Here is a 17,249-nt window from a genome sequence, read left to right as displayed (position 1 = left end):
TAGAAGATGATTCTGGAAACTATTATTGTAATTTTTGTGAGGAAGAAAGAAATTCAAATGATGATATATATTATTGTGATGAATGTAATGGTCAAACAATCGTTCACATAGAATGCGTATTGGCTGAAGTAAGTTAATTACATACTTAACTTTTTAAAATATAAAGGTCCAGTATTTGTTTGCTCTAACATGATATGTGCTCTTGCTGTTAGGTAGAGGATAACATAGAGATTAGGAAGAACAATCAGAAAGAGCGTTTCCGGAAAGAGGTGAGTTTTCCATTTTTGTTATAAGCATTTCCAAATTAGAAATTTAGTTGATTGGATCTCGTAAGGTCAGTTTAGTGGTTGGATTACAGTTTAGTTGTTGGCATGTGCATGATAGTTAAAGCAGAAGTAATTGCAATAGTGTAGTGAAAACTGGGATCCTTTGTTTCAAAGCAGAGTAGTTATGAATAATTCTTTTATAGTTTCAAGGTGCTTTCATTTTAGTCACTGGCCCAAATGTTAAATTCTTAAATAAATTATTGAAAAAATGTTCTCCCTCGATAATGTCAACTAATTTAATATTATAATTTTGAAATTAATAAAATTAATTAATTTAATCTCCTTTTAAATTTTAATTTTTTATTTTATATTTTTATATTATTCTTAACAAAATCAACTTTATAAAACTTAAAATTTTTTAAAGTTTATAAATACGAATCTTAATATTGGGCTTTGAATCCCTAACGTGGAATCATGGCTTTGCATAAAGTAATAGTTGCGTGATTCTATACATTATTTATGGCATCAAAAGATTTGGCATGTTGTTTAACTAAAGGTGAGGTGTAACTTTTTCCATCCTTCTTAACTCAAAATGATTTAGCCCACTCTATCCTTTACTTTCCCCCAAAGATTACTCCCATTCCTTACTTCTACTATTGTGTAAAATTTAAAATTATTTTGAATTTTTTTTGTAATTTTTGTTGAGAGAGGATCAATTTGCTCATTTTCAAATTTGATAAGGATCAAAGGGTATTTACACTAATATGTTATTTAAATTATTTGAGTTATTTGAATTGTAAAATTTAACTCCACTCAAACTCGAAACTTGAATTACTTATTCTATTTGAATCGAATAACTCAATTCAATTACTCGAAGTTCAAATTTTTTTCGATTTTTCCGAAGATGGCTCCCACAATCAAAAAGATTGTTAAAACAACTTCTAAAGAAAACTCAAGAGAGAAATCTTGGAGAAAACTCAAAGAAAATTCTGCTCTCAACAAATCTGAAATTTTAATAATAATGATAAGTGTTTAACAAGGTGGATAGCCATGCCTTTAAATAGGCCTTATAACTAGTCCTAATCTAATTAGAAAACTAAAATAAAAAAAACTCCTAATTATTTTAATATGGAAATTCGGTCAAAGGTCATTTTATCTGGGACTCTTGGACTGAATATTGACATAAAAATTTAAACTAAGTAAATAAATAAATAAATAAATAAAAATAAAACTTTACAACTTGGGCCACTTTGACAATTTGGCCTGATTTTCAACTAAGTATGGATGGATTTCTTGATTGGGCTGGGAATTTGCTTATTGGGCCTCGCCTTCAAGAATTTGGGCTTTTGTGACTCGTATCATTCCCCCCTTCCTCAAAAAGATTCGTCCTCGAATCTGAAAAATCAAATGAACTCGACTTTCCTCTATCGAACGGGACTAATGGCAATTGAGTCCACTGAGAACAATAGCCATGAGATAGTAAATAGTAACGGAAATAAGCTTGTAGTCCAATCATAAGCATAATAGAACAGGTATAACGCATGTGAATGGACAGATTCAGATTACCATGCAAACAATCTAATTTACTCACCACTGCCTCGTCAAATATTTGAAACAAAGATGGACATGTTTTAAGGCATTCAGTCGTCTCACATTGTTCCCACAAACCATGAATAAATTGCGAGTAATAAATCAAATGGTAAACATAATCGTCACAAGTAGGTATTTGAAAAGATTCACATGGTTCACAGAGTTGCATAATCATACCATGCATTAATCGACGGTCTATAGATTCACTCACACATGCATTATCAAAAACAAGAATCTTTTTATCAACCATCAAAACAGATAGATCATCAATAAATAAAATAGGACAGTCAAGCACGTTTCGATCTAAGTGTTCATCAACACGATCTTTATCACTATCCAAGGAGTACAAAAGTGTTTCAAAGGTTTCAAGCATCTTACCTCGATAAGCAGAAGAATAAGGGTCGATTTTACCTTTTTCATTTAAAACAAACCTTCGCTCATCGGGGGCATAGTGTAGTCGAATCTCCGTTGTTGAGTTAACCTTTGTCAAATGGAACTCAAACTTCATGTACAACCACATAAACTGTTTAATGCACGAATATAAATTGAAAACAAATTTGGAAAATTTCGTTACTTTATTCTCCAAAACAGATTTGGACAAATTCAAGGATTTTACACAAGGTAAATCAAGAGAATAACAAATCACGCTTCTTTTCGTAATGACTTTATCAACCACAATCGAAGAGTAACAATTAATCGGATCAAAATGAGGGGATCTTTTAAGAACTAAGTCACCAAAAGTTTTATCAATAATTTTCAAATCTGCACTGGACTCGGTTTCTAAAATTTCCTTACCTCGCTTACCTTCGGGATCATGTAGTGTGATTTCATCTTTGCCTAAGTTGATTGTATGAAAGCGTCTTTCATTTGAGAGGTATTGAAGTTGAAAGTTATCTTTCGATCTTTCGGGAACCTGAAAAGTAGCAACACAAGAAAAATTCATATCTTGGTTAGTGGAAACATTCCTCACTACCCTTTCCACGTCTTTTTCTTTTGTTTCTTTTTCTAATTCATTTTCTCTTCTTTCTTCAATTTCTTTTTCACTCTCAATCTCTTTTTGCTCTTTTTCATTCTCTTTTTCTTTTTCCTCACTTGTTTTAACAGAATTTTTCAGTTTGATTTGGTCCTCATGGACTTGTTCCGGAGTGAGCGGCACTAAGGTGAGTTTCTTTCCTTGATGCTTGAAAGAATACCTATTGATACGACCATCGTGAGTGACTTTTCGATCCAGTTGCCACGGTTCTCCTAGCAACAAATGGCAGGCTTGAATAGGCATTACGTCGCACACAACTTCGTCTTGATACTTACCGATAGAAAAGGCGATGCGCACTTGTTGAGTGACCCTAAATTGGCCTTCGTTGCTAAGCCCTTGTAGTTGATAAGGTTGTGGATGCTTGGTAGTGGTTAAGCAAAGCTTTTCCACCATCGTCGTGCTGGCTATGTTCGAGCAACTTTCACCATCAATAATAACTCTACAAAGCTTACCTTGTACATGGCAGCGAGTATGAAAGAGATGTTCTCGTTGCTGCTCACTCTTTGGTTTTGCCAAAGATGATTGTCCATGATCATGACAATCATCATCCATTCTAGGGACACGTTGAGGGTTGCACCTATGGGGCTGGTTATCCCTATCTTCCTTAATTGGATCTCGATATTGATGTTTTTGATTCACTCGTACCTCATTCAAAGTAGTATTCAATGCTTGAAGTGTAGCATTTATTTGTGTGATTGCAGCAGTATGTTCGTCTAACTGTTGTTGGACTTTGATAAGTGCATCATTATTATCACCTTTAGACATCTTCAAAACTGTAAAAAATAAACACTCAACACTCAAAAATAAAAGTTAGCAAACCTCACCATTAATCACTCAAAAAGAAAAATCAAATTCTCAATGAGGTCGAATTCAATCTTGTGAGTTCTTTATCAGAGTTTATATCAACCAATTAGAGAGTGTGAACCAAACTACCAAAGAATCCTAATTTGCAATAGGATGCCAAAAACTGACGAGACACCAAGTGATTCGTGTTGCACCGAGGAAGGATTGTGCACACGTTTAAATCCTACTAACACAAGAAACAAGAAGGTGTTAGATATTGTAAAAGGAGAATAAAAAGCAAACAAATGAAAACCTACAGCTAAGAATCAATAAAAATTGCTGAAAACAGAAAACCCGAAAAACTGCGGAGTAACTTGACAACTTCGTTCAAGGTGTTCCCGATCTCCAAAAATCATGAAATTAAATCTGGAGTGTCCTTATATATTGAATTTTCGATCTGGAAATTTTGGTCACCAAATTCAACCCGCTGAATCTTAAATCACGAATTGAGTTTTGCTCGTACCTAATTAAGACTTTAAATTCAAATTGTATATCTCCTACCTATAAAAGGATTTAAGGTTATTTGGTACATTTATTTTTACTTTTTACTGTTTAAGTGGATTGGTTAAACATAGTAATGTAACCACCATAATTTTGAAATGAATTATTTTAGTTTGTAATTTTTTTTCATTTACTTTTTTGTTTTTATTGATTTTTTCATTTACTTTTAAATTAGATCTTTTGAATTAATAATATTTATTTAAATTTATTGACAAGTAACTTAAATCATTTAGAAAAGTTTCATGTTTTTTTTCTCTAGATCTTATGTAATTATAAATTATTATCTTAAAAATTTTACTTATGTCATATAGAAATAAATTCTTCGGATCAACACTAAAGATCTTATGGCATGTTTTTTAGTGTTACTTATGCATGTACTATTGCTTTTGGAAGTAATTTTAGGAATGGTTATGTCATCGTCCTCGCCAGTTCAATGGATGCTCAGTTCTTTTATGGATTTTGCCCCCCGACTGTTTAGACCATTTTGGACTCATTTCCTTAATGTGATAGTTACTTGCAATCACGCTAGATATATCATGCTTAAGTTGTAATAAAACTAGTTATCAATGTGTCATAATATTCTATTGATGTTGAGGCTAAAACCCTTATCATGTTGATGGAGCTTGTCCTTTACAGCCGACGATGAATATTTTTTTATTTTTTCTTTTACTCGAATTATATCATTTCATTAATAAAATTAATTAATAAGTTGTTGCTTTACAAAATATAAATTCTGGGTTGAAATTTAAAATTAATTTATATGCAAAAACCAAAGCTAAGATGTAAGCTTAATATTTTAATTTAAAGATTTGGGATTTGAATTCCTAACCTGAAATCATATGCTATCTTTTACACCTAATGATAACTTTTATTTTATTTATTCAATTTCTATAAAATTCTTTAAAAGTAATTGCCTTTGTATGGTTTATGTATACATACTGAACGTCTTCCCATCACACAACAAATTTTACTTCCCCTCACATAACACAATTACCTTCATTATTTCCCATTCTCTATCTTTCTCTTTCTTTAATCTTAAATTTCTACATTTTCTTTCTTCTTTCACATGGATATCATCATACCTCCCTGCAATGATACATCTCACTTGCCCGCAATATCTCTTGGGAAGACAACAGAGAATCGTTGTGAAGAATGTGGAGGGGAAATCTCTGGTACTGCCTTTACTTGTAATTTGTGCGATGTTTGGAAGCACATTCCATGTGCGGATAAACTGAATCGTGATCTACCTCTTGAGATTATTCACCCCCTCCACTTGCAACACCGACTTCAACTACAATGGGATTATCAGTTGGATTTCATTTGTGATAAATGTTTGTATATATCTAATTGTTATATATACAGAAGTTCTTCATGTGATTTCAGACTTGATCTCACATGTGGTTCTTCGGTCAGTGGTCAGCTCCCTAAAGATCAAGAGCCATTGAGATTTAAAGATGGAAAGAAAAAGACAATCTTCCACTACAGCCACCGTCACGAGCTGGGCTTCTTCAAATATAGGAAAGTACGCGATGAAGACTATGATTGTTTTTGGTGTGAAAAACATCTACTGCCATCAGAAGTGTGCTATGGTTGTGCAGGATATTGTAAGTTCTATCTCCATCAGGCGTGCAGTGATAAGTTACCCAGGACACTTTCTCATTCTTTTCATCCTAACCACCCTCTTCGCTTAACCTATACCTACGAATATCCTAACTGCAATGTTTGTTCAAAGTGGTGTACTACTTCTACCCCTTTTTATGTGTGCGAGATCTGCAGCTTCAGACTTGATTTTGACTGCGCTAAACTCTCGCCTTCCCTAAAACTTGACTGTCACCATCACCTTCTCACTTTTTTCAAAGATTTTAATAAGAACGGTGACGAAGGGCAAGATTCATATTGCAAAGCATGTGGCAAGCATTGTGGTGGTGCTAGCGTTTATCGCTGTGTGCAATGCCACTTTAGTCTCCATTTGAAATGTGTTGTACCATCTTCAGCTACACATAAATATCACAGACATCCACTTACCATGATGGAATTGATCAGAGAAGATGATTCTGAAAAATATTATTGTGATGTTTGTGAGAATGAAAGAAATTCGAAAGATCCCGTGTATTATTGTCAAAGTTGCACATTCATAGCTCATATTCAATGTGTACTTGATCAGGTAATAATCATTTTTCACCTTTTAATTGAACTTTCGTAATCACACATAAGATTTATAATATTTATCGATGGCTTTTGATTTTCTTTTTAATTTTTTTAAATATTTCTTTGTAAAAAAAGTAAATTAAAAGTTAATAGTAAAAATATGAGTTAAATTTGTGAAGCTCTCCGAGTCTAAATGAAATAAATATTAATACATGTTTGGTTTATAGGATAAAGTTGCACTGGGAAAGGTCTCATCCTCCTCACCCCTGCCCATGGAAAACAAAGCTTTGTTTGTGGAGCAGAATGAAGGGAGTAATTGTTGGAAACGTGATGGGCCGAAAATTTACTTTTTATTACACACTCAATATATTACAATACGAAGATTACAAATATTTTCTCAATGACTAGATAGTCTAGCTGCTGCTAGATTTTAACTCACTCAAGGTTTGCTAACCTTCTCACTCTCACTCACGTTGCTTCTCTTATTTCTTTTTTCTTCTCATTTTTCTTCTTCATTACAACACAAGTTCAAGCCTCTATTTATAGGCTGATAAAGTGACAACAAATGTGGCTATTAATCCACTTAATTTCCAGCCACAAAACATCTCAATAATGGAGCACTTTGTATGGCTAAAATTTCAGCACTTTGCATGGCACAAAATTGCTCCACGTCTCATGCTTCTAGATTATGCTTGGAGTGGGTTTGATTTCTAACACTCCCCCTCAAACCCAACTTTCATACCGAGCTTCTCTTTGAATTTGTTGAATGTCTCCACTTTCAACGGCTTTGTGAAAATATCTGCCAGTTGATCTTCTGTCCTGCAATGGACCAACTCCACGTTTTTGTTTTTCACTTGCTCTCGGATAAAATGATACTTCGTATCGATGTGCTTGCTTCGGCTGTGCGACACCGGATTCTTGGCAAGTGATATAGCGGATTTGTTGTCAACGTAGATGGTAATTGGACCTTCATTTGAAACACCTATTTCTCCCAAAATATTCTTCAACCACATTGCTTGGCATGTACAAGTTGCTGCGGCCATATACTCTGCTTCACATGTTGAGAGAGCAATTGTTTGTTGCTTCTTTGACGACCATGAAAAAATTGCGGAACTGATGTGGAATGCATATCCGGAAGTGCTTTTCCGATCATCCAAGTCTCCCCCATAATCGCTATCTGAGTAGCCAACTAATTTTGAATCTTGTGAGTGGGTATAGAATAAACCATGGTTCATCGTACCTTTGATATATCTCAAAATTCTTTTTGCGGCAATTAAGTGGTCTTGCTTCGGCTTCTCCATGAATCTGCTCACCAATCCTACTGCATATGTAATATCTGGTCGTGTGATTGTCAAATACCTTAAACTTCCAACGAGACTTTTAAACAACGTCGGATTTATCGACTCCCTTGTCGAATCAACACTTAGCTTCATCCCTGGATCAGCTGGCGTGACTACTGGCTTGCAATCCTTCATTTTGAACTTGTTCAAAATCTGCTCCGCATACTTCTTTTGAGAGACAAAAATTCCATCTTGCATTTGTTTCACCTCGACTCCAAGAAAGTATGACATCTCACCGATATCTGTCATTTCAAATTCTTTAGTCATAGCTTTCTTGAAATCATCAGACATACCTGGATTATTTCCGGTGAAGATCATGTCATCCACATATAGGCATACGATCATGATATCTCCATATCCATTCTTCTTTGTGTACAGGGTGTGCTCGTGCGGGCTTTTGATGAATCCATTTCTTCGGAAGTACTCGTCGATCCTTGTGTTCCATGCTCTTGGGGCTTGCTTCAATCCATACAAAGCTTTCTTCAATCGGTAGACTTTGTCCTCCTTTCCTTGTATGCTATATCCAGGTGGTTGTTCTATGTAGACTTCCTCCTCCAAGTAGCCATTCAGGAATGCAGACTTGACGTCCATCTGATAGATTTTCCATTTGTATTGTGCTGCGACCGCTATGAGAAGCCTAATTGTGTCTATTCTTGCGACTGGAGCAAATATTTCATCATAGTCCACTCCTTGTCTTTGCTTGTAGCCTTTGGCGACTAGTCTTGCCTTGTATTTCTCTACTTTTCCTTCTTTGTTGGTCTTCGTCTTGTACACCCACTTGACACCAATCGGGCTATGTCCTTCTGGCAGACTTGTTAGCTCCCACGTGTCATTCCTTCTTATTGCAGCAATCTCCTCGTCCATGGCCTTCTTCCATTTATTGTCTTCAATTGCTTCTTCGTATGTCACTGGATCACATTCTGTCATTAGACAGAATAGTGAATAATCGAACTGCGTCTCTACAGGTTCCGTAGAATTGTAGATGTCGTTGAGACTCCGTGTTCTTGTGGGTGCTTCATCTGAGCTGCTGCTTCCGCTGCTGCTGGTTGGTGACGAAGGGGCTGTTGTACCAGGACTTTGATCATCGCCTTGTTCTTCTTGGTTGATGACATCATTGTCGTCTTCGTTGAAAAATAATCCTTCCACTTTCTTTTCTTCTTCACTCCATCTCCAGTAATCCGCTTCATCGAACTCGACATCTCTTGAGATAATCAATTTCTTAGTAAGAGGATTATAAAGTCTGTAGGCCTTACTTCTTTTGTCATAGCCTATAAAGATACACTTCTCTCCTCTATCGTCAAGCTTTTTCCTCTGTTGCTCAGGAACGTGTGCATATGCAATGCATCCAAAAATTTTGAGGTGTCCAACTCTTGGCTTGTGACCGCTCCATGCTTCTTCTGGTGTCTTGTGTCTTACACTTTTTGTTGGACATTGATTCAACAGATAAACTGCGCATTCAACGGCTTCAGCCCAGAAAGTTCTCGGAAGGTGTTTACCTTTTATCATGCTTCTTGCAATATCCAGAATTGTCCGATTCTTCCTTTCTGCAACTCCGTTTTGTTGTGGAGTGCGTCTGGCTGTTAACTGATGAATGATTCCATGATCCTTGCAGAAACTTTCATAAAGCTTTGCAGTATACTCGCCTCCTCTATCGGATCTGAGTATCTTCAAATATCGACCACTCTGTTTTTCCACCATTGCTTTGAACTCCTTGAATTTTTCTAGGGCTTCCGATTTTGCTTTGAGAAAATAAACCCAACATTTTCTGCTATAATCATCAATAAAAGTTAGGTAGTACCTGTTTCCACCGAGTGATTCAATGTCGTACGGACCAGATATGTCGGTGTGTACAATTTCCAATGGTCTTCTAGCTCTTCGAGATTTTCCTACTTCAAATTTCTGCCTATGCTGCTTTCCTTTGACACAGGCTTCACACAGTTGATCTGGATGATTAATACTTGGTAATCCATTCACCATATTTGTCTTCGACAACAGCTTCAAGCCAGAAAATCCGAGATGTCCGTACCTTAAGTGCCACAACCATGATTCATTCTTCAGATCCGTCTTCATGCATTTTACTTCTCCAGACTCGATGTCGAGGGTGAAAAGACGATTTCGCGTCATATCAACTCGAACAACTAATTCTCCACTTTTGTTCCTGATGGCGAGTGAGCGGTCTTTCATATGAACTTCATATCCTTTTTCTAGGAGTTGACCAAGACTGATCAGGTTGCTCTTCAAAGCTGGTACGTAGTAAACGTTTGAGATGTACTTCTTCTCTCCATTCCTTTGTGTTATAACAACCTTGCCCTTTCCTTTGATTTCTGCATGTGAGTTGTCTCCAAAAGTTATTTGTCCATGAACTGTTTCATCTAATTCTGTGAACAGCTCCTTTCTTCCACACATGTGGTTGCTTGCACCGTTGTCGAGATACCACACACTTCTCTTGCGATCTTCATTTTCTCCGTAAGTGAGAAAGACACTTGATTCCACTTTTTCGTTGCCTTCTGCTGCGACTGCTACATGGTTTCTTTCATCCACTTTGTGTGTTGATCTGCACTCGTAACTGAAATGTCCATACTTGTTACAGTTGTAACATTGTACCTGAGATTTATTTTCTTGAAATCTGCCTCGGCCACGACCTCTAGATCCACGTCCACGGTTGGATGTTTGATAATCTTTATTTTCTTGATATCTCCCATATGATTGATTTTCACGTCCTCGTGATCCTCTTCCTCCTTTGTTTCCACCACGGTAGCCTCCACGGTATCCTCTGCGGTTTCCTCTTCCTTGGCTAAAGTTATTACTTGTTTCTCCGTCGTCGACGGACAACTTGTTATGCAAGGCTTGATCAAGATTTTCACTATCTTCATTTAGCTTCATCTTTTGCTCATGGGCTTGCAGAGAACCCACAAGTTCTTCGAGCGACATCTTTGACAAATCTTTTGATTCTTCGATGGCAACGACTACGTACTCGAATTTGCGTGTGAGTGACCGTAGAATTTTCTCCATCACTCTTACCTCGTCAAGAGTTTCTCCATTTCGTTTCATTTCATTTACCACCGATTTTACACGATTGGCATAGTCATCGATATTCTCGGAGCTCTTCATTTTTAACATTTCAAATTCAGCTCTAAGTGACTGAAGGCGTACCTTTTTAGCTTTTTCTACACCTTGAAATGATTTTTGCAAAATCTCCCATGCATTCTTCGCGTTCTTCACATCTGATATTTTCTCGAAGGTTGATTCATCCATACCTTGAAAGATACTATTCAAGGCCTTTTGATCCTTCTTTCGTGCTTCTCGTAACGCCTTCTTAGCGTCATTTGATAAAGCTGCTTCTGTAGCGGCATCTCCGGGCTCGATGTATCCTTTTTCAACGATCTCCCAACAATCTTGCGAACCGAGTAAAGCCTTCATTCGAATGCTCCAATTTCCATAATTTGTCTTTGTCAATTGTGGAACTTGTAGCTGAATTACGTCGCCCATATCGACTTGTTAGATGAACACCAAAGGTACTCCGAACTGGATACGAACCGGACACGAACCGAACTCCGAACCAAGCTCCGAACCGTAGCTCTGATGCCACTTGTTGGAAACGTGATGGGCCGAAAATTTACTTTTTATTACACACTCAATATATTACAATACGAAGATTACAAATATTTTCTCAATGACTAGATAGTCTAGCTGCTGCTAGATTTTAACTCACTCAAGGTTTGCTAACCTTCTCACTCTCACTCACGTTGCTTCTCTTATTTCTTTTTTCTTCTCATTTTTCTTCTTCATTACAACACAAGTTCAAGCCTCTATTTATAGGCTGATAAAGTGACAACAAATGTGGCTATTAATCCACTTAATTTCCAGCCACAAAACATCTCAATAATGGAGCACTTTGTATGGCTAAAATTTCAGCACTTTGCATGGCACAAAATTGCTCCACGTCTCATGCTTCTAGATTATGCTTGGAGTGGGTTTGATTTCTAACAGTAATGTCATCCGCACTCTGGTTTGCAACTTTATTATGAATATGTTACAATATTTTTTTTTCTCTAATGATTTTATTAATAGCTAATCACTTGAACAACTCAAAAAACTTAAACCAACCTTTTTATGTAATTATATTTCTTAATTAAGAAATGAGTTTGCTCATTCTTTGATTTTTTTTTCTTTTTATTTCTTTGTAAATGTGCAGAGTTTGTTTCGACCGATCATCCACCCTCACCAGATGTATGAAGTAACTAAAGAGTTAAAAGGAGAAAATTATTGCAGCGGTTGTGGTCTGGTACTTAATGGTTCAAGCTACTTCTGCAAGACATGTCCTGATTTTTACCTACATGAAAAATGTGCTAAGTTGCCATATGAGATACAACACCCTTTTCATTCTAGTCACCCTCTTAACCTCTATGCTTTTAGGGGTGATCAGTCAATTTCATGTGAAGAGTGTAGAGACATTTGTGATGGCTTCATATACTTTTGCGAGCAGTGTAATTTCAAGCTTGATATGAAATGTGCAGCTCTAACAACTCATAAAATTAGGGTTTTAGAAGAGAAAATGAGGGGTAGAGTAACTGAGTTGCACCATTTCACCCACCCCCATAAACTTGTCCTTACCAATTGTAATGACCCTAAACATAAAAGAGAATGCAACATTTGTAGATTGCAAATCTTAGGTCGAGCCTATTTTTGTCCTGTGAAATATTGTGAGTATATACTTCATGAATCTTGCCTTAGGTTGCCACAAAATATTCGAGTCCCATTTCATCCAAATCACATGTTGGTTAGTCGCCTGCTCCCTTATTCTAATCCACTTCAACGGTGTTATGCTTGCACTTCGGAATTACACTCAGGTGAATTTGTATATAGCTGCGAATATTGTGACTTTAACCTCCATGTTATATGTGCTAATTCCTTCAGGCGACCATTGAAATGTGAATTTCACCTCAATGATCTTTATTATTTTGGGAGAAATCATAGATCACTCTTTGATTCAATATGGGATTCAAGATGCAGAATAAATCTCAATTGTGAAGTATGTGATGGAAGCTGTAAAAGAGAGCCCTTTTATGGTTGTCTAAAGTGTGATATCAATTTCCATTTGAGATGTGTTGGTATACCATATACTGTGAAATCCAAAAATCATATTCATCCTTTAATCTTAAAGGATTCTTTTGTAGAAAATGACTCTGGAAAGTATTATTGTGATTTTTGTGAGGAAGAAAGATATCCTAATGATGATATATATTATTGTGAAGAATGTAATGGTAAAACAATCGTTCACATAGAATGCGTGTTGGCTGAAGTAAGTTAATTACATACTTAACTTTTTAAATATAAAGGTCCAGTATTTGTTTGCTCTAACATGATATATGCTCTTGCTGTTAGGTAGAGGATAACACAGAGATTAGGAAGAACATTCACGAAGAGCGTTTTCGAAAAGAGGTAAGTTTTCCATTTTTTATTGTAAACATTTCCAAATTAAAAATTTAGTTGGTTGGTTCTTGTTAGAATTAAGTGAGTTGAATAGTTTTTTTCCCAAGAGAGTTTCCACGTAAAATCTATGTGTTTTTATTTTTCTTTTCTTTGCTATATATATTGTCATTACCAATATTTTATTTTCTCAGTTCTTGTAAGGTCAGTTTAGTTGTTTGGATGTGCATGATAGTTGAAGCAAAAGTAATTGCAATAGTGTAGTGAAAATTGGGATCCTCTATTTCAAAGCAGAGTTGTTATGAATAATTAACATGCTTATTTCTTTAATTTTTGTTTATGTCATAGTTTTACCTCATCACCATCTTCGTGAATTATTTGGATGATATGTTGATTGGTTCTGCTTCTGACTTGATTGAGCATTGGGTTGTTCTTATCATGTTCCACTACTTGACTGCAGCTGGAAAATTTGGTTGCTAGGTTCATGAAGTTCCTTTCAAATGGTGAGAAGTTTATTTTGTAATAAAATTTATTTAAATAGTCATATAAAGTTTAAATTATTTACTTTGATATCTTTTGCAATTTATCACAGAATGTAGACCATCTATTGAGGAAGTGATTCAAGCTGGAGTGGTACCTCGCTTTGTTGAGTTACTTGGTTCCCCAAGTGATTATGTCCGTGAGCAGGTATGCATATGAAATGAAATTATTCTAATATCATTTAATTTATCGCTGCTGTTTCTCTTAGATGTCGTGATTTTGTCCTTGGCCATGGTGCTTTGCTTCCATTATTGGCTCTGTTGAATGAACCTGTTTCACGTTCTATGCTGAGAAATGCTACATGGACACTGTCAAGGTTTTGTAAGTCCCCCTTTGATCAGGTTTGACCCTAAGTCCCTTCTTTTTTCTAGTACAATGCCTCTTTTACTTGCTAAATCATGAATATATTAAAAGCAACTGCAGCAACAATTTACAAGTCAGAAACCAAAACAGAGCAAACTGCAAGAATAAATATCAATTTATAATAGAGTGCAGTGGAAAGATCGAATATAAATACCTCCAGCCATTGTCTCAATCAAATGTTAAAATCCGAATGTTTTAACTCCACTTTCGAGCACGTTAACCCACTAACGAGGTCGTTGAATTTAGCTATACAAAAATCACTAAAATCTTCTAAACACTCAAAAATATCACTAGACAGAATTGTTTTCACAATTTATTTTTGGTGCTTAGGTGCCTTATGCTTGGGAGTATTTCTAGTGGTGGTTTCCTATAAAAAACTTAAGTGTTCAAATTTCGGTTAAAACCAAACTAACCGATCGAATCGATCTAATTTGGTTAATCGGTTGGTTAACTGATCTGACTTGATCGGAAGTCGGTTAATGATTTTTTATAAGTTCGGTTATCGATTAATTCGGTTTGAAATCGAGTAATTAACCGAATTAACAAAACTTATTAATTAATACTACAAATTACATGTAGTTTTAATTCGGTTAATTTAGTCAAATGAATATTATCAATTTATTTTTTTGATATATTTTATAATTGTTTTAACAAAAAAAATATAAATTTCGGTTAATTCGGTTAATCGATCGAATAAATCGAAATATTTCAGTTCGATTAATTTTTTTGAAAAATTTTGATTCAAGTAACCATTAAGTATTAAAAATTCAATTAATTAAATTAATAATAATTTGATTCGGTTAATCATTCGGTTAATTATTTGAACACCGGTATAAAAAACCATCATAAGTAAGGGAGCATTCCCACGAACCAAATACCTACACAAACCACAAACACTTAAACAAATCATCAGCCAAACAACATAAACACCCTCACAATCCTTTACTTTGGACCAAAAGTAGATTAAGCAAGGCTAACTGTCACGCAATAATACACACTTTCGACCAATGTACCTTCCATGCTAAGCCAATCAAACTCCCACTATCAATAATAGTTTCACAGCTTCCAAAGACGAGGACCTTGTTTTCACACCAGTTCAGCCTCGGATGCAAACTTGTGGGCATATTTCCATTTAACACAAATGATATCATCGATTTATTGCTTTACAGGGCAAAATCATTGTCCTTAATCTTTCAAATCTAATCTGGTGGGTTGTTTGTCTGATATCTAAACTATGCATTGCTATCCACTACTAACATTAAACTAGAAAGCGAGATATATTGCTTGGAGGCTCTTACGAATGTTTAGTTTAAATTTGATTTTTGTCTTACTGGTTATCCTTTATTTACTATTCAGGTTAAGCTTGTACTCCCAACATTAGCCCGTCTTATTCATTCAAAAGATGAAGTCGTCTTAGCTAAAGCATGTAGGGCACTCTCATATCTTTCTGATGGCACAAATGACAAAATCCAAACTATTATTGAAGCAGGTGTACTTGGGCGTCTGGTTGAACTTTTAATGTGAGTTAGACTATTTTTTTGTTGATTGACTGAAATCTATTCTATTTCTGAGCTATTTTGTTTGGTTTCTTGACCCAAATCGTAAAATTTTGGACTTTCACAGGCACCCTTCTCCTTCAGTGATAACTTCTGCTCTTTATACAGTTAGAAATATTCTTAGTGGAGATAATGTGCAAACTCAGGTATTAGACACTTTGTTTAATTAGTTTTCCCTTTTAAATGATCTTACTAAAACATGTATATTTTGTCATTTATCGTATTTTTTTTTTGTTAATAACTAGTTTTCTCACTAAAACCACATTTATACCCTCTCTTACTTGGACTAAAGATTGTTTGGATTTAGTTGTTAAAGATGATATTTTTTTCTCATTAACGGGCAAACCTTGTTGCTACACAGTGTGTTATAAGTCATCAGGCATTGCCATGCCTTTTAAAACTATTGACAAAAAATTATGAAAGAAGCATCAAGGTGGTTGCTTGTTCGACAATCTCAAATATCACAGCAAGAAATGAAGAGCAGATACAGGTATCAATTTCGAACCTAAGGTTTTATCTGCGTTGACTTGTACAAAGAAAAGATGGGTAATGGTATGAATTTTACAGGCTATAATTGAAGCTAATATTATAGCTCCTCGAGTTCATTTGCTTCAAACTGTTGAATTTGATATTAAGAAACAAGCTGCAAAAGCCATCTCAAATGTTACATCTGGTGGGACTCATGATCAGATCAGGTACAAAAATGGTTTCCTGTATTACTTTTTTAAGGGAATCATGTCTTGGTAGAGTATGAATGATAAACTATCTTATCTGGGCATGTCACATATTGCAGATTCCTCGTAAGTCAAGGTTGCATCAAGCCATTGTGTGATCTTCTCTACTACCCCAATCTAGAGCTTGTTACAGTTTGCTTACAAGGGCTTGAAAACATTCTCAAGACAGGAGAAGCTGATAAAAATATGGGCATTACTGGAGGAGTGAATCTCTATGCACAAATGATCGATGCTGCAAAAGGTCGAGAGGGGATCGAGTATGTATGGTTTCATGGCAGAACCGAGATTTGTAGAATGGCTGCGGAAGTTCTTAAGACATATTGGTAATACTACTCAAACAGAGTTCCATTTTGCAGAGGTGAACTATCTGTTTCATCCAAGGGATTCATTGAAGATCTTAAGAGATTAGTAATCAAGACTTAGACTTACTCTAATCTTGTGAATAAAAACGATTGACCAAATAATTATATTTATCGCGTTGAATGCTTTAAATTTGAAAATAAATAATGTCGAAACTATTTTTTTTGAAAATGGGATCGACTTTATATTTTGAAAAGAAATCGAAAATTAGGAGTGGCCACCAATCCTTTTTGATGAGGTGTGATCAGGTCACCTCAAATTAATCATTTTAATAAAAGTTAAGATTTACTAAGAAAATCAGAAAATGAGTTCGGGAGTCGGTTAAGTACGAGAAAAGATTAACACCCTCGATACGCCCAAAAATTGGTACCCAGTTGATTAATTAGTGTCTTAGTGTCGAAAGTTAAAAACTTGAAAGACTTCAAAATACAATCCCTCTTTTTGTAGAAAACTCGAATGTTAATGACCTTCTCGTCTCTAAGTAGTAAAACGTCACATCCAGTAAGTTAGGACACGACATCTCGAACTTTTGAGAATGAGCTTTG

The 17,249-nt window shown here is 35.5% G+C and overlaps 2 protein-coding genes across 2 annotated transcripts; both read left to right on the top strand.

The window, feature by feature from the left end:
• The first annotated feature begins 5,299 nt into the window (after window positions 1–5,299).
• LOC121210066 (uncharacterized) lies at window positions 5,300–7,310 on the top strand. Its single transcript, XM_041082148.1, has 2 exons — window positions 5,300–6,397; window positions 7,188–7,310. The coding sequence occupies exons 1-2, from the start codon at window positions 5,300–5,302 to the stop codon at window positions 7,308–7,310; spliced, it is 1,221 nt and encodes a 406-aa protein (XP_040938082.1).
• A 4,639-nt stretch (window positions 7,311–11,949) lies between these two features.
• On the top strand, window positions 11,950–16,875 carry LOC121210065 (uncharacterized). Its single transcript, XM_041082147.1, has 9 exons — window positions 11,950–13,023; window positions 13,107–13,163; window positions 13,612–13,654; window positions 13,744–13,838; window positions 15,411–15,574; window positions 15,678–15,756; window positions 15,972–16,100; window positions 16,178–16,305; window positions 16,404–16,875. Exons 1-9 carry the CDS (start codon window positions 11,950–11,952, stop codon window positions 16,669–16,671), a joined length of 2,037 nt encoding a protein of 678 aa, XP_040938081.1. The 3' UTR covers window positions 16,672–16,875.
• Window positions 16,876–17,249: the final 374 nt, after the last annotated feature.

The sequence above is a fragment of the Gossypium hirsutum genome, chromosome A11 (assembly GCF_007990345.1).
Source record: "Gossypium hirsutum isolate 1008001.06 chromosome A11, Gossypium_hirsutum_v2.1, whole genome shotgun sequence".
In the NCBI taxonomy this organism is placed as follows: Eukaryota; Viridiplantae; Streptophyta; class Magnoliopsida; order Malvales; family Malvaceae; genus Gossypium; species Gossypium hirsutum.
Note: the sequence above shows the minus strand (reverse complement) of the source record. Positions and strands in the feature narration are given on the sequence as shown.